Source organism: Sarcophilus harrisii, chromosome 3 (assembly GCF_902635505.1).
Source record: "Sarcophilus harrisii chromosome 3, mSarHar1.11, whole genome shotgun sequence".
NCBI classification, from domain to species: Eukaryota; Metazoa; Chordata; class Mammalia; order Dasyuromorphia; family Dasyuridae; genus Sarcophilus; species Sarcophilus harrisii.
The window spans coordinates 143,804,259-143,825,338 of NC_045428.1; the positions used below are offsets into that span (position 1 = coordinate 143,804,259).

Consider the following 21,080-nt stretch of genomic DNA (forward strand, 5'->3'; position numbering starts at 1 on the left):
CTTGGGGAGGGGAAAGGTTGAAGCAGTGGTGGAAAGGAACTATGTGGATTCATTCTGGCTAGGAAGGGAGTGTGAAATGGCTGCTAATTCTCACAAACTGATAGTCCTCTAAAGAAAAGGAGTGTCAGGAGAGTGGATGGTGGCAGTGGGAACCCCACATGCCAAGGAAAACTAGCTTACATGCTATTTTTCTGGCATGCATGTCATAGTTTTCTGATCCCTGTTTCAGTTTCTATTTGACTTCTAACCATGAGTTAAGATTCCTAAGATGGAAATCTAAGTGGCAGATATTTGGAAAAATATGTGCTCCCTTGAATATCTTCAAGGCTTCAGAAAAAAACAACTATTTAAGCCTTTAGGCTTTCAATACCTAATGATAATATCTGGGATTTATATAGTGACCAAAGTTTTACAGTACTTCACCATTGAACTCATTTGATCCTCATAACACTAAGAGGGTAAAGGATATTATTATACCCCCTTTTCAGTAAGAAAATTGAAGCAGAGATGACTTGCTCAATATCACAAACCTTCTGAGAAACGATCCAAACACAGTTCTTGGCTCCAAGGTCTACCTGCTATCTACGCTATCACCTGCTTCAAAGTCAAAGTCATGAGAGCTCAGGGATCATGGGAAATGCAACAGGTGTTAGTAAAAGAGGGAAAGAATCCTAGCTGGAGAAATACCAGATTATGGCATTTGAGATCCTACTCTAAAGGCCTGCTAACTTGTTGCCATCTATGAAACTCTACAGTAAAAACAAAACGAACAAAATTGTTATTGGAACTCATGCACCAGACTTTTTAAAAATCATTTTCTTACATATTTTGTATGGTACCAAATACTATAATTATATTTTCTGATAAATTTTAGTCTGAATCTAACAATGGCTGAAAGAGCTTAGTGAGAAATATGTGATTCTCAGCAAGTGTTTTATCATGTGGAGTATTCTGGACAAGTCATTCCCATCTCCTGGCTTTATTTAAGTCCCAGCTAAAAATCCCACATTCTCCAGAAAACTTTTCCTGATCCTTCTTGATTCTAGGGCCTTGCTTCTTTTGGTTATTTCCAATTCTCCTGTATATAATTTTTCTTGTACATAGAGATTTGCATGGTGTCTTCCCCAATAGACTGTGAGTTCTAAGGGCATCCCTTTATTTAAATCATCTGTACTTAGGACAGTGCTTGGCACATAGTAGGCATTAAGTCAATGTTTCCTAAATGACTCTAAAATTCTTTACTATTTTATTTCTCCATTTTCTCATTCATCATCTTTTCCTTTTACATTAAAATTTTTCTTTGTTGCATTATCTATAACAGCAATTCTACCAAAACTATGAAACTAAAAAATTGATACTGTACAAAATACACATCAGAATCTCTACATAAAAACATATTTGGAGATAGCTAAAAACACATGTTTCCATGTTTGCAATTTTGTACTTGAGCTGAATTTATGGATAACTGTCACATATCAGAGATGTTCTAAGACTTAGAGGCTTATTAATAGTTTTGCTTTCTTGTTTTCACAAATGTCTTCATTTCCCCCAATTATTCAGAATGGGCATGATCACAACAAAAATTAAGAGTGGGGGGAAAATCTAAAACTATAAATGAATAATATATTATAAATACTGTATCATGAGAGACTATATCAATTCACTGGATTTCATATCTTACTGAATGCACTGAAGGGCTGATTGTAGAACAAGTCAAATTTTCTGTCACATTTCCCACATGGACGAATAACTAATGGTTCTTTTCATGCATTGAAGGCACATTTGAAGTATCATTGGCAGAGAGAGCATGTCAGACAAGTTTTATATGGATGTCTGTCCACTATTATACCTTCTTTCATTGAATAACCGTGAAATTCAATTCAAGAAATTCTCAAAAGCTGAATGGGGACTCAGGGACCCTAATCTTTCTGAGACTCAATATACTCATCTGTAAAATCAGCATACTGGACTCCATTGGATTCTATAGTCTTATCCAACTCAAATCTCATGATTCTTCTTGTTTTTATACTCAAGAGCAAGAGACAACATCATACAGAGGAAACAGTTGCTACATAAAGAGGTGAAATCATATCACTGTTTTGGATACTTATTTACTCTTTTATTCCAGGCAACTCATTCTCACTTTTTTTAAGCTTTAATTTTCCTCATTGTAAAATACAATCCAAATTATATGTGGTTGCTATTATGAAAGCATGTTGTAAACTTTAAAACTTTACAGAAATTACTATTATATATGCCCTATTATGACACTGTTTACATTAGGAGGACATCAGCCAATTGATGTCTTTATTTCTTTCTCAAACTCTATTTTTTTTTACATTATCTGCATCCAAAGAGTTTTTCCCCTTCTGTTATTATAGCTATGAATACTTAAAAGTTATCACTATTCCCTTGTGGGGAAAAAGGGTATGTACTTGTCAACACTACATGATAAGCTAACTCTTCACTGCTCTCCATCTCATTTCACTACTTCCCTGCTGATTTTCATTTTATTCCAAACCTAATAGTAGTATAAATAATTTACTTAGGCAGCCCTTTTTGTAGTGGCTAAAAACTGGAAACTGAATGGATGTCCATCAGTTGGAGAATGGCTGAATAAATTGTGGTATATGAATATTATAGAATATTACTGTTCTGTAAGAAATGACCAACAGGATGATTTCAGAAAGGCCTGGAGAGACTTACACGAACTGATGCTGAGTGAAATGAGCAGGACCAGGAGATCATTATATACTTCAACAACAATACTATATGATGACCAGTTCTGATGGACCAGGCCATCCTCAGCAACGAGATCAACCAAATCATTTCTAATGGAGCAGTAATGAACTGAACTAGCTATGCCCAGAAAAAGAACTCTGGGAGATGACTAAAAACCATTACATTGAATTCCCAATCCCTATATTTATGCACACCTGCATTTTTGATTTCCTTCACAAGCTAATTGTACAATAATTCAGAGTCTGATTCTTTTTGTACAGCAAAATAATGTTTTGGTCATGTATACTTATTGTGTATCTAATTTATATTTTAATATATTTAACATCTACTGGTCATCCTGCCATCTAGGGGAGGGGGTGGGGGGGTAAGAGGTGAAAAATTGGAACAAGAGGTTTGGCAATTGTTAATGCTGTAAAGTTACCCATGTATATATCCTGTAAATAAAAGGCTATTAAATAAATTAAAAAAAAATAAATAATTTACTTAGTGAGAAAGACATTGTTATAAGAATTACTGATATTTTTTAAACCTAGAATAGGTTTGTAAAGGTTCCCCTATTCAATATTCTGCAAGACTTTTCATTTTCTAGGATTTAGCTAATCATATTTTTGTTTAAAAATTCAAGAGTTTATATATGACATACTATATCTTGCTAGTGAGATGGGTGCTATTTTTTTCCAATCAGCCTTAAACACAAGGGTATGCTCTTTATTTTATATTTATCATGCCAGTTGGAATAATTTTTTTTAAATTTTGCATACCTGCTGGTGAAATGACCTGTAATTGTGAATGTTATCATGGAAAGAACAGCAATATTAAATTCTGATTTTAAAAATCTAAGCTTTAAGAAAATTCAAATTCCAATATAGCAGACTTTTTTGTTCTTATAAATTAAAACCATTTATTTGAGTCCTAGCTATATAATGAATAACATAAATGTCTTTAATTTACAGGAAAAAAATCTTCCTCCACCCACATTTTTGTAGAAAATACTTAGAAGCTTTGACAAGGCTTTCTAGCGTTATTACCATAAAGAGATGAAAGAATTCTCTACCTTAAATTTTAGTTCACTCTAAAAGAAAGTAAGAAGCCAAGTTATCAACTCAGGTGAATCTCAGCTCCAAATAATATAGACTAAAGTAAAATCTATAAATGGACATCTCTATGTTTCTGGTCATTCTGACATCAGAATTCATCTGTTACTCTAGGGGAATATATCCTAGAGCCTCTCCCTATTACTAATAAATTCATTCCTCAGACTTTAACTAAGAAAACCCTAGGACAGTACACCATTGAATGACAGAAGAGTCGAGTCTAAATAATTACTTTATCTAAAATCTAATTCTCATCCTAACTACTTAGTTGTATAGTTAGCCTTAAAGATCTTAATAGCTGATGCTGAACAAGATATTCATCATAATATAATGGCATGGGAATTGAAAAACTCTGGTGTTTTATGTGAAAAATAAAATTATTATTCCATAGACATTTCACTTTTATGTAGCTGTTTTGCCCTTTGGAGAGAGATGGACTTATTAGTTCTAACAGTATAGATGTTCCTAACTAAAGATGAAGAATTTTTTTCTTGGTCTTGCCACGTCTAACTCCCAGTGAGCAAATTCTCTGCCAATGCAAACCAGCAAGTATTCTGCATTTTAACTGTCTGGATCATCTGAGACACAAGAAAGAACTATGAAGTACGAATGTAGATAAAAGCATACTATTATTACTTTTTTAAATTTGTTTTTTTATTTTTTGTTTCTCACGATTTTCCTCTTTTGTTAAGATTCTTTTTTCACAACATGAGTGTGCATGTATAACATAAATCAAACTGCTTGCTTTCTTGGGGAAGGGAAAGGTGAGGGAAGGATAACATTTGGAACTCAAAATCTTACAAAATGAATGTTAAAAACTATGTATAATTGGAAAAATAGGATACTATTAGAATGTTTTTAAGAAGAGGGAATTGTCTGAGGACAATGAAAAGTTAGTGTCGTCTAACTAGTAAATGATTCCTGAATGAGGCCAAAGTTCCCAACATTTATGTGTAAAAGAATAATTCTGTCTTTCATCTCAAACTTTACGATCAATTGGGTGAGGGCATTAAAGGTGCTAATGGAGAAAAAAGTGTTTAACTTCTCATATTGCCAGAATTTCCTTTTCTAATTAGTGGGAGAATCAAGTGAACAGAAAAATCCAATGGTCCTTCCTCACCTCACAAGCCACAGAAGAAGGAAACATGTCAGTATGTCTCTCCTGCACTTGATACATGGCATTTCAAAGAACTGTGACGCTACAAAGGAATAGGGAAGAGGAATTAGGGGAAGCAGCTGGCTGAATTTTAACTAGAGGCCTGCTGGAATCAGCCAACTCCTGAAAACCAAATGTTAAATTTTTAGTTTGGGCATTTATATCTTGATAATCAGCAAATGCTACCATTAGGGTTTGGTTTATTGTTCTGTTGAATGTCTAGACTTAAGAAAGTGTGAATAATGCACATTAAACTTCCAAGTGTTTCTTGTGTACTACTATTTTTCCTCTGGAAAGCCAACAGTTAAATATTTACCAGGACATTCTCGATCTTAACTAACTTTAAATATCTTATCTACTATTCAGCATTTCTTTGGCATCAGAAATAACCTTGATGTACTAAACCACAGAATGAAAATGATATATAGTAAATGCTAACCTTTTATTATGAAATATAGAAGGCTGATGAAAATGAAGGTAGGAAGGGCAGGAAAAAGACATAAAAACCCACTAGTAGAAGAAAAAAAGATAAATAATCAGCAACATTATACCAAAAGTATCATCCTCTTATTAAAATAATGAAATAGGATAAAATAGAAATATTATGGCTAAGAAATGACAATATTGAAACAGTTAATTCTTGAGATAATTTTTCTTGGAGATGAAATACTGAAGAACTCCCATAAATAATCAACATGAAAATCTCTATCATTAAACTATTGTAGGAAAAATCTGTATGGTCTAAACACCTGTGGAACTACAAAATGTAAATATCAAAGGAAGTATACGTATTTATAGATCACATATTGAAGTCACATATTGAAAGACTATAATTACTTATATTGGAATTAAGGAAAAATAAATCCTAATAAAGAACTTCATGAGTCAGTTAGTGAGTAAAATAATTCTTTTTTTAATGCAGACATTATGGGCTAGGCACATCATGAGCAGAGAATAGTGCTTGTAAGGCAATAGATCTTGGTAGACGTACTATAATTAGCTCAGCTATAATATCAGAGATTGAAGGCTACATTAACAGGTGAAAAGAGCAGTCAATTATGTCTGCCACTTAATAGTTTTTAGAAGCATTAATAATTTAATTTAAGAAAAATAGCGTTTCAACTATGAAATACTATGAAGCAGATTGTCTAAAAAAGTATTTGATCACAATACCACAAACATAAAATAAAATTATATGTGGCTACAAATCTTGTTATAGTCTACATGACTTTCTTTAATAGCAATTGTCATTTTTAGTAACACTTTTAATATCAACCTTCTTGAAAGAGATCTGGTCATTTAGACTACAAACTGTTCCAAAGGGCAGGAGTCTCTTCTAGTGGGTCCTATTTTTCTTTTTGGTCACTATCACATGACTTTTATAGATTATTTTGCTCAGCCAATCATTAAAGCTGCCTAAATGAAACTGTGACTTTCTATTACATTCAAAGTTAAAAAAACAATCCACACAATGCCCCGTGGCTTGTACTGGATGGCTGGTCTAATACAAACTCACATTTTTTTCCTTATTTAACATCAACTACCAAAAATCACATATGAGATGAAATACTATTGGGGGAGGAAAATTCAAAAACATTTTTGAAGTTATTATCAATCAATGCATAAATTTATACTTTCTGATCTTAATAATGTCAAATATGAAGATTAGTTCTATTAAGTGTTCTGTGATTACTAAATGTTTTCTCTTCTATTTAGCCCATAGAAATATTTTCAGTTAATAAGTTATCTAACTCAATGTGGTAACTTCACATAAAACACTGAGCTGATTGCTGAAACTTACCTTGCACTACTGTTTGACTTGATTTAGAATCCAAACTCTTTAACGCCAAAGCATTCACTGAAATGGTATAAAAAAGAAAAAAAAGCTAATCAAATTTCATAATTAAATCTAAATAATCTGAGCATATCAACAAATAAAGGCTATACAAATCAGGCATGATTACACTATTAATACTCCTTTCCATATGTAAAGACAAGTCATTTCTAAATAATTCAGAATTTCAAAATATTAAATCATACCCTAAATGGGATCTTAAGAGATCATGTGGCCCACTTCTAGCCTTTAAGAGAAAACATTTCAAAGAGATGAGTATGTATGATCTACATTTTCAGGTGATCATCCAGCAGTCCTTCTCTGTGTTCTCTTTTGCATAATTTTATGTTCTGTAGTGTCATTTATTTGTGCATTTTGTTTTTCCAGTTTAGTTGTACTTAACTCAAAGCCTTTCTTCCTCCATTCTACTTGCTATAGTCTTTTCCATTAATGCAATATGGTCATTTAAATTAAAAGCATTGTCTACCATCTCTACCTATTACCCTGAAACAAGAAAGTAAGTATCATTTGAAATTCCAGTGTGACCAATGGCCCTCATTTACAAAACAATATAGGCTTATTTTTATACTCTATGCCTACAGAACAGTATTGTATTTACATGTTCTTCCTTAGTAACATGACTTAGATGCAATGTTCTTCAGGTTTTCCATTTACAGTAGGTTTCAGCAGCCCTATTTTTGGAGAGGGAAAGTAAGAAGGAAACAGCTATGGATTTGTAATTTCATTTATTTGAACTTCCTCGTGTGGAGGAATAGAAAAGGGAAATAAGCATTTAATAAGCCCCTGCAGTGTGCCAGGCATTATGCTAAGTCCTTTACAAATATCATTTCATTCGATCTTCACAACAATCCTATGAGATAAAAGTTATTATCTTCTCCATTTTACAGTTGAAGAAACTGAAGCAGAGGGTTAAGTGATTGGCTTAGAGTTATATACGTAGTGTCTCAAACCAAATCCGAATTTGGTTCTTCCTGATGTCAGGTTCAGCAGTTCACTGAGCCAGATAGATGTCTCTAGATGTGGAAGCTACAAATCAGCATTTCACCGGTAATTTAGAGTTCTTCAGAGTCATCAGAGGCATTGAGATTTTATGGGATTCATGTTTAGTAAGTCACATAGTCAGAAGCTAATAAGAATCAAAGTTGGCTATCATCTACCTACTACCCTATATGCTTCTCTTTAGTAGCTCATGTTCTTGTGAATCAATGTAGTTTTCTCTATTTCTATCTTTAACCTAAATAGAAATCATATGTCTCTCTTAATCTGTAAAATACCATCCAGAGAAATACTTCTCCATCTGCTCTAATTTATGAGAAATAAAAATAGCTATTTCTCCAGTATTTTGGATTTCTTAATAGCTAAACCTTGCCCCAAAATCTGTATCTCTAAAAAGGAATGACAGTAAACCACAGGGATCATCAAAAAAAGACTTAACAGCTAAAACCCTTCATAAACCTTTTTCATCAGAAGCATGAATCCTATTATAATATGTTGCCCAATATAATTTTAACTTTTTTTCTCCCACTCTCCTTCCCCATCCTTAATTCCTTTCTTATCAAAGAACTTCTGAATCATATTTGCTATTTTTGCTTTTTCTAACTACTTATTCACAATTTTTCTCCTCCCTTTATTTTTTAAACAAAAGAAAACATTTATTTGTCCTAAAAATGAGAAAAACTAATCAGAAAGTAAAGAAATTATCATTTAGACATGAGTTAGACTTATATTTTAATATCTTGATTAGTTTTCTAAACATGTTTTGTGCTTTTCACTTCTATGCTTTTGCTTACGAAATCCCTCTCCCTCATCAAATATTCTCTCCTCTTAAACATTTAAGACCCAGCTCAAATTCCATTTGTACCAAATTTTCCTAGACCAAACTAATCCTGCTCTTCTTTTAACTAATACAGCTTCAATTATTTGACAAATCAATAGCACAGATATAATGAGGATGTTGATCAAGGGAATCCCAGATCAATGAAGTTCCTTCTGATCCATTTGAGATTACAGTACATGAATCCTTTCAAAAAGTGGCTCCTTTCATTCCTCCCTTTAGTTTATTGGATATAAATAAAAATCCAAATCATTATATTTTTAAAAGCACATATTCTATAAATATTTAAGATACTGGAACTATACTTTTAGGTGGTGCATGATGTGTGTAGCATCAGAAAGATCTGAATTCAAATCCTATCAGAGAAACTTATTGATGTGATCCTGAATAAGTCACGTAACTTCTTTCAGCTCTAAAATGGATTAATAGGAACACCTGGTTCCTAAGTTTGATGACAGGATCAAATGAAATAATATATGTAAAATATTTTGCAATCCTCAAAGCAATAATATAAATACTATTAATTGCAACCAATAGTTAACAGTTAGGCATAAGTGATTACTTAACCTCCCCATTTATACTGAGCAATTCTTTGACACTAAATTAAAATGCTATTGGAACTATGAAGTAAAAGCATTCTCCTTAATTTTATAAACAATGAGAATTTCCAGCACCTAATAACACTTAAATGGACCCAAGAACATCCACACATAGATGCTACATTATTTTATACCTCTTGTGTTGGGAAACATCATGGCATATAATTGAAAAATGTGCCAGAAAGAATTCCTAATAGCATCCTGCTAAAGAGAACAGAATAGATTAGGTAAATATTAATCCAAATCACCATCCATAAAGGCATATGGGTTGTTTTAACAGCTACAACAAATGGTGGTATCCATGAAAAAGTGTTTTAAAGCAGATATCACAGTAAAGAAATCAAAATGTAATTTCCAAAGTATATCTGTGCTCAGTATAATATTTCAAAGGTTAATATATAAGTAAATGTTGTGTTACTCTAGCTCATGAATAATGTCAGATTTTCATTGAATCTATTAACAGAAACTTACTATGTATAGTTGGCACAGGTTTTTCCAAAGTCTGCTTTGTAGAAGAACTCCCTAAAATAGAAAAAGAAGAAAAAGGATTAATTTGCAAAGATTTATATGGGGGAAAGGGGAGGAAGGAGGGGAAAATTGGTACAAAAGGTTTTGCAATTATCAATGCTGAAAAATTGCCCATGCATACATTTTGTAAATAAAAAGCTTTAATAGAAAAAGATTTTAGAATATCCTTTCTTATAGAACTGAACACTTGTTAAGAATTAAAATATTTTGCCTTATACTTTTAAATTTAACCTCTGATCCTCATAAAAGCAAGATATGTTAAAAGTTAGCAGATTCTTTCTTAATGACTTATTCCTCTATATTTAAAAAAGAACATATCTCCCCAAAACCAACAAAACATTTGCTAAGTATATCTGGATACATTTTTTAGAAGCACAGAATGCTATATATAATTTCTCTAATTACTCAATGATAATTTCTAAATATGAAATAGAAACTCTCAAAGCCTTACTTGAGTGAGGAAGAAATTACTGTTTCACAATCAAGTTAGGTAAGGACTTATCCAGCTGGTTGGGAAACCAAGTATCCCCAGCCTTGTCATAATCAGACACTACTGGATGATCCTGTACTTCTCAAGAAGTTCTAAGGCCAAGATGGAATTTCTTTCCAATTTTGAATTACAGAAAAGAAATCCTAACAGCATTCTGGTCACACACACACACACACACACAGTAACTTTTGAATGTTGCCAAAAGGCTTAAATCAATCCTAATTCCCATGTCTTAAAGTGTTGTCATTCACTCAAGAGACCAACTTTAAAAGTTTGATAACTTAATTTTTAAATAATTAAATAAAATTAAGTAAAAAAAATTAAAAATTCAATAATCTGTGACTTTACTGGAATGAGTACTCCCTCCATTTATGCAAGTCTCAACACTTTCACCTTGTAGATGATTTTTGTGTGCTCAAATAGTTCCCAAATTCATTACTCTGTAAGCATAACTTCACTCACACCTTAAAAATTATAAATTAAGTACTAAGTGTACAATATATATACTCAAATCTCAAATGGGCCTATAGCTAATTAATCCTCCAACAATAAAGATCACTACCTATCCATGTCTTCTTGTTCAGCTTCCCCTTTCCTCATGCCCTCTCATCAATTTATCACATTGGTCCACTCAATGTGTTAAAGGTTTTTCGATGCTCTTTTGACATTTCAAGATCACCAATGGAGTTTGAGCTGTCTATGGTGAACTGCTCTCACCAAATGACAGGACCGTTTTCTTTTGGCACTATTCCCAATAATAAATTTTAAACTGGCTTTTGAAAAAGATTGGTTATATTATGATAAAATACCTCCCAAATTAAACCATCAAGTATTACAACACATATAAAAGTATTTGATTGGGGCCCACTACTATAAACAGTGTGACATAGTCCAACTTACCATTCTGCTCACTGATTGTGTGTAATGGTTTGCTGACAAATTCTCTAATCTGCAAAGAAGAAAAACCTTCTAGAATAGCCCATATGGAACTGGAAATGGTTTATATGACAATCTATAGAGCATAATTATCATTCCATTAATGTTTGCTCTGAATCCTACAAAAACACAAGATTATTCCCTATATTACAAATTCCCTGGCAAGATAAAACATCAGAATTGTGAAGTTTAGACCTGATCATTTAACCATATAACTTATTATTAATTTTGCTTTAAAATTTTTTTTTCTAATGGAACTCAGTTGCTTTAACTCTATAACATTTTTTTCTTTTCTATGCTGGTGATTCATGTTCCGTGTTTATAAGCAATTACAGGAAGAACTGGTAATTCTTTACTTTTTACACAATATTTTAAAAAATTCTTATCCACAGTGCCTGGCACATAGTTGGCACTTATAATTGATTGATTTGTGATTTCATCAGCATGGATACTAATACAGACCAATACAGCTACTCCATGTCTCAGTATAGTGGTATTCTCCTTTGTCTTTCTTTGTGGCCCCACTGCATAGTGTCTGACAAAGTAAGAGCTTACTTTATTCTCTAGTCTTGATTTGGAACAACAACAGCAATAAAAACAAAACCCCAAAATCCAATAACAAATTTTCAGGGGGAAAATCTTTTCTAAAAATAGAAAAGCTAATCTTCCAATCAATCAATCAATCAATCAGTAAGCATTTATAAAAAATTTACTATATATCAGTTACTGGGGGGGGGGGAGAATACAAAAATCCAATGGTCTCCTCTGTCAAGCAATTTATATTCCTTATATATGATGAAATATATATATGTGTGTGTGTGTGTGTATGCAAGCAAAAATCTATGCAAAATACAAGGGTTTTTTTGGAGGGCCAGAAAAACTACCAGAAGATTAGGAGAATTAGAAAAGATATCATATATACAGTGATACTACAGCTGAATGTTAAAGGAAGTTGGAGGTTCTAAGATGCAGAGGTGAGAAGACACTCATTCTCAAGATGAAGAAAAGCCAAGTAAGAAATCTGACAATTGGAGAAAGAGTGCTGTATGTGAGGAACAGGAGAAAGGCCATTTTGACTGGACCAAAAGTAATCCTGTCTAACAGAAGGTTAGAAAAGCCAGTTGGAACCAGGTCATGACAGGCTGTAAGGTCAAACAGAGATATTTGGAATTTATTAGCAGAGGTACAACAATATGCTTTAGAGAAATCATTTGGGTCTTTGATATTTGTATGAATGATGAATATGAGAGGGCAGAGATTTAAGGCAAGATGACCCATTAAGAAGTTTTTAGGCAAGGAATGACAAGGTCCTAAATCAGAGCGACAAGAAGCAGAGAGATATAAGAGATATAGTGGTAGAATTGACAAAATTTGACAACTGATTGGATTGTTGAGAGTCAGTGAGGAATCATAAGAGTAGGTATACAAATCAAACATTTACTGATAATAAATCATAATTTTGCAACCCCCACATTCAGTTACATGACCCCATATGGGATGGCAAAACAGTTTAAAAAGCTGGATTCTAAATAATATCTTCACATCAGCTGGTGGCAGTTTTTAACACCCTATGAAGAGGAGGAAAAAGGTCTTCCAATTACTTCTTTATTATATATGATCTCTAAACACAAATCTACTTCTCACTAGATTTGGTAAACATTCATGGAAGGGTGTTATAGACCTCTGAGGGAATGTTTTTGTACCAACTGTTCTTACTGTACCACCCGACATCCTTTTAAAAAGCTTTTGAAGGCTAGTTGATCAAATGATCAACCATGGGGAGGAAGGGAGGGGAGAGAGAGGAAGAAGCCACCAGAAGGAGTTTAAGCCAATGACATTAGAATATCACTGCTGACCTCTCAAAAGTAACTCAAGAGGGAGATATAACTCTGGGAAAATTACGTCTTTTTAATGTCAGAGTTGGAATAAGGAAACCTAAGAGCTTGAATGGACAAAAAAGGAAGACTCCTGAGTAACCAGAAGAATAGTGGTAATCTTGACAGAAATAAAGAAGATCAAAAAAAGGGGTGAGTCTTGGAGTTGAGTTTGAGATGTGTGTGAGACATCTAATTAGAATGCCAAAAGGAAGTTGGTGTTGAGAGACTTAGAACTCGGGAGACAGAATAGAGCTAGATTTATAGCTCGGGTAGTCATTGATAAAGAGATGAAACTAAACTCAAAAGTTTTAAAGCCTGCCAAAACTTGTGATGTGTTTAAATAGCCTTCAAGAATTTGGATCACTTTCAAGGCAATTACACTAGACTTGTGATGGAAAGAACCATCTGCATCCAGAGAGAGAACTATGGAGACTGAATGTAGATCAAAATATAGTATATTTCACCACTTTTTATTGTTTGTTTTCTTGCTTTTTTTCCCCTCTCATTTTCCCCGCTTTTGATCTGATTATTCTTGTGCAGCATGATAAGTTTGGAAATATATTTAGAATTGCACGTGTTTAACCTATATTGGATTATTCACTGTTTAGGGGAAAGGAAGGGAGGGAGAAAAATTTGGAACACAAAGTTTTCAAGGGCAGATGTTGAAAGCTATCTTTGTATTGCATGTATTTTGAAAAATAAAAAGGCATTATAAAAATAAATAAAAGAAAATAAAAAAAGAAAAACTAAGTATTTTGTGAAATGAAAAAAGTAGAATACTATTTTTTGTTATTTAGTTGAATTATGCAAAATTTTATTTAAATGCTTCAAATGTTTGGCTCCTAATACATTTTTTGTTCAGGCATCTCACTGAAGTGTAAGACAATAAGTTAATATTTATATATTATATTGCTATTATATAATGGACATTTTGGAGATTAATAAACCTGAGATAGTGTTAGGGAAAAAAAAGAATTTGGGTCACTTCCATGTTGTTTCAACAGAGGATTCATCACCTTACAATCTATAAATATTCTTTAAAAAAGTATGCTTATACATGTGTAACTAGCATGTGTTTTGTGTCTACTATATGGAAAACATTCTGCTTGGACATGTAACACACATAATTCACCCCCCACAAAAAAAAAAACCCAAGCAAACATACCTGCTGTTTCTGAGAAATAATCAATTCATTCTGTTCTTGGATTTGCTGCCCTAGTTCCTCTATCCTTTTCTTATAACAAACATTACTTGAATTCAAATCTTCTATCATAGATGTTCGCAGTTTTTCTATATGTGACAGGAGCTACAAAAATTGAGTAAGACACACAATTTTATAAGTGTCAAGCAAAATATGTTTACTTTATTTGCTAAACACACTATTCAACACTCATATTACTTTGATGCATCAATAAACTGAATAAAATGATGATGTGATCCTAGGAAAGTTACTTAAATTATCAGTGCTCTATGAAATTTTTTAAGACAATGAATTGCCAAGAAGGCAAGATCAGCAAAATGGAACTACTTTTCTAGTCCATACCCAATAGGAAAATAAGGGAGGGTATCATTTTAGACCAGAGATTTTTAATCTTTTTTAAAATCATGAACACTTATGGACCTCTTCTCAGGATTTTTTGGTAAGGAAGGAAATGGTTTAATTTCAGTTATAGATTAGTGAAAACAAAGATAACATTGTTTTGCTTCTAAGTTCATAGAGCCCAAGTTAACTCCTGTTCTAGCCCCTCATCTATGGGACAAAAAGGACTAAATCAGAAACAGAACAATTTGAAGGATTATAACTGCTTTTCTGAAAATGTGCAATAAAGTAGCAGAAAACTAAAATTTCTCTAAAAGTGATTTTATATTGCAGATTAGCTCTGTATTTCAATAAGAAATTAGGTAACTGGAAATCTTAAGCATTTCTGTAGGAGAATAAAAGCTTTTCTATATAGCATGAACAAAAACGTCTTCTATTATTACCAAGTTCAGCTGATGGTGAGCTCCACATGGCCTCAACTGAGCTTCTTCTTCTTTTTTTTTTTTTTTAAAGCAAACTATATCATTTTATTCTTTAAAAAAAAATCCTTTCCCAGATTGAAAAAAAAATAAACATTAGGTTACAAGAATGTCCAGAACAAGTAAGACAACAACTCCACTGTATTCTATTCTGGTCAGACCACATCTAGAGAATCAGATGCATTTTTGTGCACTAACAAAGGTGCACTGACAAACCAGTGGGTGTCTAGAGAACGGAAACCAGGGTAGTAGGGATTTGGAAGCCATACCATGTATAGTAAAATGAAGGGAATGCTAAATGACTTTCAAACACCTTAAGGCAGTGGTTTTTAAACTTGGATACAGAGACCTCAAAAGGGTTCATGGATATATTTCAGGAAGGAGGAAGGTTTGGGAATAAGTATTTAAAATATCAATTATGTACCACTACTGTATTAAGAATGTTACAAATATTATCTTATTTGATCCTTACAACAACCCTAGAAGGGTAAGTGTTATTAGCTTCATTTTACAGTTGAGGAGACTGACACAAACAAAAATTTGGTTATTTTATGAGAATGGGGATTGGAGATTAAAGGATAGGTGGTTAAAAAGGCTGAAATTTCACCTCAGCACAAAGAATTTTATTATTTTCTTACATTTAGAGTTGCTTTAGGAATATTTAAGTAAAGGCTATATGCAAGTCAAGTTGTAAAGGAGTGAAATTTACTCTAGATAACATCTAAGGTTCTTTCAAATTCTGAAATTCTATGTCACTTTAAGAGATTTCAGGACTATTGGTGTCATAGAAATATCTGAACTTTTATCTTCCTCGTTTCCCTGTTTTTCTCTCTTATTCCCAAGGACTGGAACTGGAAATTTCATCACCCTCTCCCCACCACCCAATTGCCAATGGCACTTATGTCAAAGAAGCTGCTAATCCCCTAGCCTGGACTAAGGGTATTTATTGCTTTAAAGATTAAGAGTAAGGGGCACTTGGGTGTTGTAAAACCCCTATAATCCCTGCTGCCAAGGCCAAGTGGACTGAGAGTGGTGGATCTCTCTCATGAGCCTAGGAGTTCTGAGCTGCAGTGGACTATGCTCTTAGCAGCAGATATATATATATAATTTTCATAGCTAAAATAATAAAAATATTGCCTAGTTTTGAGATATAAGCAAAAGTATACAGGTTCAAAGAGAAAAGAGCAGAAGCAAAAAAAATAGAATACCCACTCACTACAATTATATAGGAGAAAATATGAATTCGAATCTATGGACAAAGAATCTTCATCAAGATTCAGTACCTAAGAAACTGCTATGATATTTTTGTACATTAAAAGGAGATATGATTTAATATGCATTGAAGTGAATTGATTTTATTATAAAAATTACTAAGCAGGTTTTATTGGTTTTGTTGCTGTCCGATGTTAAAATTTAATTAAACATTAAAAATTTTTAAATAGTATGGCATCAAAGAGCCTTGCCAGAATGCCTATGCAATTAACAAATAACAAAAAGTTGTAGACAAAAAAAAAAAAAAACAAGACACCATTGGAACCAATATGGAGATATGAGGCAAACCAGATAAATATTAGCCAAGATTAGAAAATGTGATCAGGAACAAGTGATGATGTAATATCAAAAATTACAGTAAAGTTAAGGATCATGAAATAATGCCCTTTAGTCAATTTATCTCCTAAATCTTAATCTTTCGACATGTCTAAAGAAGAAAGGAGAGCCTATAAATGACTATTTGACTCCATTTATATTGTAACTATAATTATTCCAAAAAGAGACTGCCAAAAAATCTAGGCAGAGCACTAAAAAGCTGCCAGAGCCAAGTCCTCCAAAACAAAGAAATACAATATATGCATTGTGGGAACATCAGGCATCATCCATGTGGAATAATTAATGGCTAAGTTCTTAGCACTGAGATTACCAACTTGACTGAATATAGCACCCCCTCCCACTAAAGTTTAAGGGTTATGGAGGAAAATGTAAGCAGGTTCTAAATGATCAAAGCCAGAAGATAGAGAAATGGTGTACCCTAGCAGTCTGAAAACCCCCCCACAAAACCCACATTTCAAATATGAAAAATGTACCAACTTCCTCATACTCAGGAAAGGTTCACCTTTAATTTCCAAGCTATGAATGGTTTAGTTTTCCATTCTCCAAACCTTTTTAATGCATTTCTTTGACAAATATTTTTCCTTCTATTCAATCTATCTCAATCTGCTGTAAGAGGGTGAGAATAGCTCTCTACATTCCATTCCAGCCAAATGACCTCTGCAATTCTGACCACTAGCTTACTAACATAATAGTTTTTGATGGAATAGGAATAAAAATTTTAAAAATAAATAAGAAAATATCAACAATGTAATAAGTTGCATATTTTGAAGTGACTTTCTGGAGGGTGAAAGGGATCTGGAGCTATAATTTTTATCAGTATAAGGATTCCCAACAAAGAAGTTAGAAAGCTCATGTGTTATTTATAGGCTTAGGGAGTGACCTAGAACTTTATAATTATAAGATTTACTGATTCACTCACAGTCACACAACTGAGTCAGGGATGAAATATAGAGAAGAGGGAAATCTGGGAAGAAGGGCTTGCTTCTTGATGAGGGGAGTAGGAAAAGCTTTAAGAAAGAGGTCCCAGACCTGGATTTTCAAGGGGAAAAAAAGGCCTTCAATGAATTCTGATATGAAGGAAGACCTCCAATGTATCTCTTGATCCACAAGCAGTTATAAAGTACCTAATATGTGTCTGGCACTGTGCTGGATCAAAAAAACAAAAGTGAAACAGTTCCTGTCCTCAAGGAGTTTTCATTCTATAGGAGAAAACAATATCCACTTCACAACCTAGTCCCCCTCTTACTTTTCCAGTCCTTTTTCACATTACTCTGATAAACCTACTTTTTGTCCCAGTAACACTAGCCTCCTAAATGTTCCATGAAAAAGAGATTGCTCTTCATCTCTCAGAGTCAGAACATTTTCTGTGGCTGTCCCCCATGCCTAGAATGCTCTCATTTCTCTGATCTACCTAGATCTTTCTTTAAGTCTTAAATAAAGCTATATTCTCTAAAGGAAGCCTTCCCTAATCCCTAATAATTTCAGTGCCTTCCTTCTTTTAAATAAGGCTTAATTGATAACTTGCTTTGTATGTGTGTCTGTGTACATACATATATACACACATACACAAATACACACACATATGTGTGTATATATAAGCTCGTTTAGGGCAAAGGCTGTTTTGCCTCTTTTTGTATCCTTAACACTTAGCCCAGTGTGTGGCACATGGCTGGTGCTTAATAAATGTTGATTGAATGAATGAAATACACACATGTAAGCAAGCACAAAATAAAAACAAACTTATTTGGTGGAGGTAAATGCATAAGCATTTGGGGTGATCAAGAAATGCCATCTCTTACTCTATGTAGGGGGTAGAGTCTGAGCTAAATTTTGAAGAAAAGAAGGGATTCTGAGAGGTGAGGGGGAGAGAGAAAGGGGGAAGAATACTGCAAGCAAGGAGGGACAGCCTATAGAAAAGCAAAGAAACAAATTATCACTGAAGGACTGTGTTGTATGGGGAACAGCTGAAGATCAATATTGATGAACCATAGAGTAAGAAGAGAGGAAACAAGTATAAGACCAAAAAGATAGAGTTGAAACCAGGTTAAGAAAGGATTTAAATGCTAGACAGAGGAATTTTGTATTTGACTTGGTAAAAGATGCACAGTCCTTAAATATCACAATTATCCCCTTTGTTGACCAAAAATCCTTGAAATTTCTCTGACCACAACTTCCAGCATTCCATCTCTCTGTACCTCACCTCTTCTCAAACTTATTCTTTGCCCTCACCTGAATCTTGAATCCTTCTACCTCTCAGGCCTTTTTTAAACCAATTTGCTTCTACTCTGATTTCAACTTCTCTTCTCCATCTCAACTTGCTCACCTCTTGTCTCAAATCCCTTTGCCTCCTTACCTATTTTCACTCATACCTTTCCAACACCTGAATTTTTCCTACTATTCATGATGCCCTCCTGTTTTCATTCACATGCTGCCCAAAAAAAGAAGAGAGGAATTTCACAACCGTACTGACTGGATAACTTACAAGTTTCTATTATCCAACTCAAGGCAATACATATATATTCTTCTCTATTCAATTCCAAATCTCTCTACCTAGAGAAGTGATTCCAAATCTTTAATCTTTTCTTCTGACCTTAAACTTCTTATAATCCCCCTTTCCTTCCACTCACATATGAGTTCTATATTATCTCTATGGGTCTTTTGGAGAAAGATGAGGTTGTCTGAGGTGAATTCTTTCTTCTCACTTTTAGTTACTTTCAAAATCCCTTAATATTATCCTGCATGAAATTTTCCTCTGATTACAAGGGGGTCTTTCAAATGTCAAAATCTTTAACAACTGATAACTAGTTCACATAGTGAAGTAGTGGTAGCAATAATAATAATAAGAGCTAAAATATTTTTGCCATTTTTTTTCTTTTTTCTCATGGTTTTTCCCTTTTGTTCTGAGCTTCTTTCACAACATGACTAATATGGAAATATGTTTAACATAATTGTACCTCTATAACCTGTATCAGATTGCTGGGTGTCTTGGGGAGGTGGAAAGGAAAGGAGGAAGGGAAAAAAATTGGAACTCAAAATCTTACAAACATCAATGTTGAAAACTATCTTTATATGTAATCAGGAAAAAAATAAATAAATAAATAAATAGCTAGAATTTATAGGACACCTAGTTTAGCAAAGCACTTTACAAATATTATCTCATTTATCCTAACAATAACCCTGAGAGGTTAACAGTAATAGCAATAACAACTATAATAAAACAACAATAAAGATGATAGCAGCTAACATTTATATAGCCATTTATATGTGCCAGGAATTATGCTAAGCATTTTGCAAGTATGGGAAGTGGGTGCTATTATTATTCTCATTTTACACATGAAGAAACTAAGGCAGACAGCAGTTAAATGAACTACCAAGAGTCACATAGCTGGTAGGGCTCTGAGGCCAAATTTTATCATCTTCCTGACTCCAAGTTTAAAGCTCTATCCACTATGCCATCTAGTGGCTCAAACAAGTAATACAGTAAAGGAATGATTTTTTTTTTTTTAATATAGATATAGATAAATTAACCTATTGGATGCTGGGAAGGAATATAGGCAATTTAAAAAATCATTAAATACTGTTTATTAATCATCCAATGATATTTTGTTCTCCTAGTTCCTTCCTTTCTTTTTTCCTTTCTCAAGGCAATTGGGGCTAAATGATTCACCCCAAGATCACTTAAGCTAGTAAATGTTAATTATCTAAAGCCAAATTTGAACTCATGTCCTGCTGAACTCATGTTCAGAGTCAGTACTCTAAACACTATGACATCTAGCCGCCCCTGGTTATTTTTTTTACTTGTGCAACCTAAAACCATTAAGGCTGTTTTCTGAGCAATATATAGATTGTAAGAACCAAAAATTTTGGTATTCCACTAGGACTAGCTTTTCTATCTTAAGCAAAAACCGCAAAATGTAGAGATGGAAGAAAATAAGCATTTATTAAGCACTTACTATGTGTCAGGTACTATGCTAAGCACTTGACAAATATGATTTTATTGGATCTTCACGATAACCCTGGAAGGTGGGTACTATTATGATCCCCATTGTATAACTGAGGAAACTGAGACAATACAGAAGTGAAGTGGCTTGTCTAGAGTCATATAATTAGTAAGTGCCTGAGGTCACATTTGAACCTGACAGCAGGCTCAGTGCTCTACCCATTCCAGCCACCTACCTGTCCTACTATATAATACTACCTATTATTTCTCTTTACCAGCCCTTAAGTCTAGTGTCCATAGCAAATGCCTTTTTTTCTGTATTGTTTCCTCAATTTCCTTTAATGACTCAGAAAGTTGTGGGGTTTTTCAATGATTCAAAACCAAATTTTAAATTATGACTCC

The 21,080-nt window shown here is 33.4% G+C and overlaps 1 protein-coding gene across 2 annotated transcripts in view; it reads right to left on the reverse strand.

Annotated features, from left to right (window-relative positions):
• The window catches only part of DZIP1 (DAZ interacting zinc finger protein 1), a 74,889-nt gene that overhangs the window by 27,853 nt on the left and 25,956 nt on the right, over nt 1-21,080 (reverse strand). For both annotated transcript variants that reach the window (XM_031958560.1, XM_031958559.1), the window contains exons 8-11: nt 14,277-14,417; nt 11,199-11,247; nt 9,752-9,802; nt 6,794-6,850 (exon numbers count right to left, since the gene is read on the reverse strand). In XM_031958560.1, coding sequence (XP_031814420.1) covers nt 6,794-6,850; nt 9,752-9,802; nt 11,199-11,247; nt 14,277-14,417 — 298 coding nt within the window. The remainder of the gene's footprint in view (nt 1-6,793; nt 6,851-9,751; nt 9,803-11,198; nt 11,248-14,276; nt 14,418-21,080) is intronic.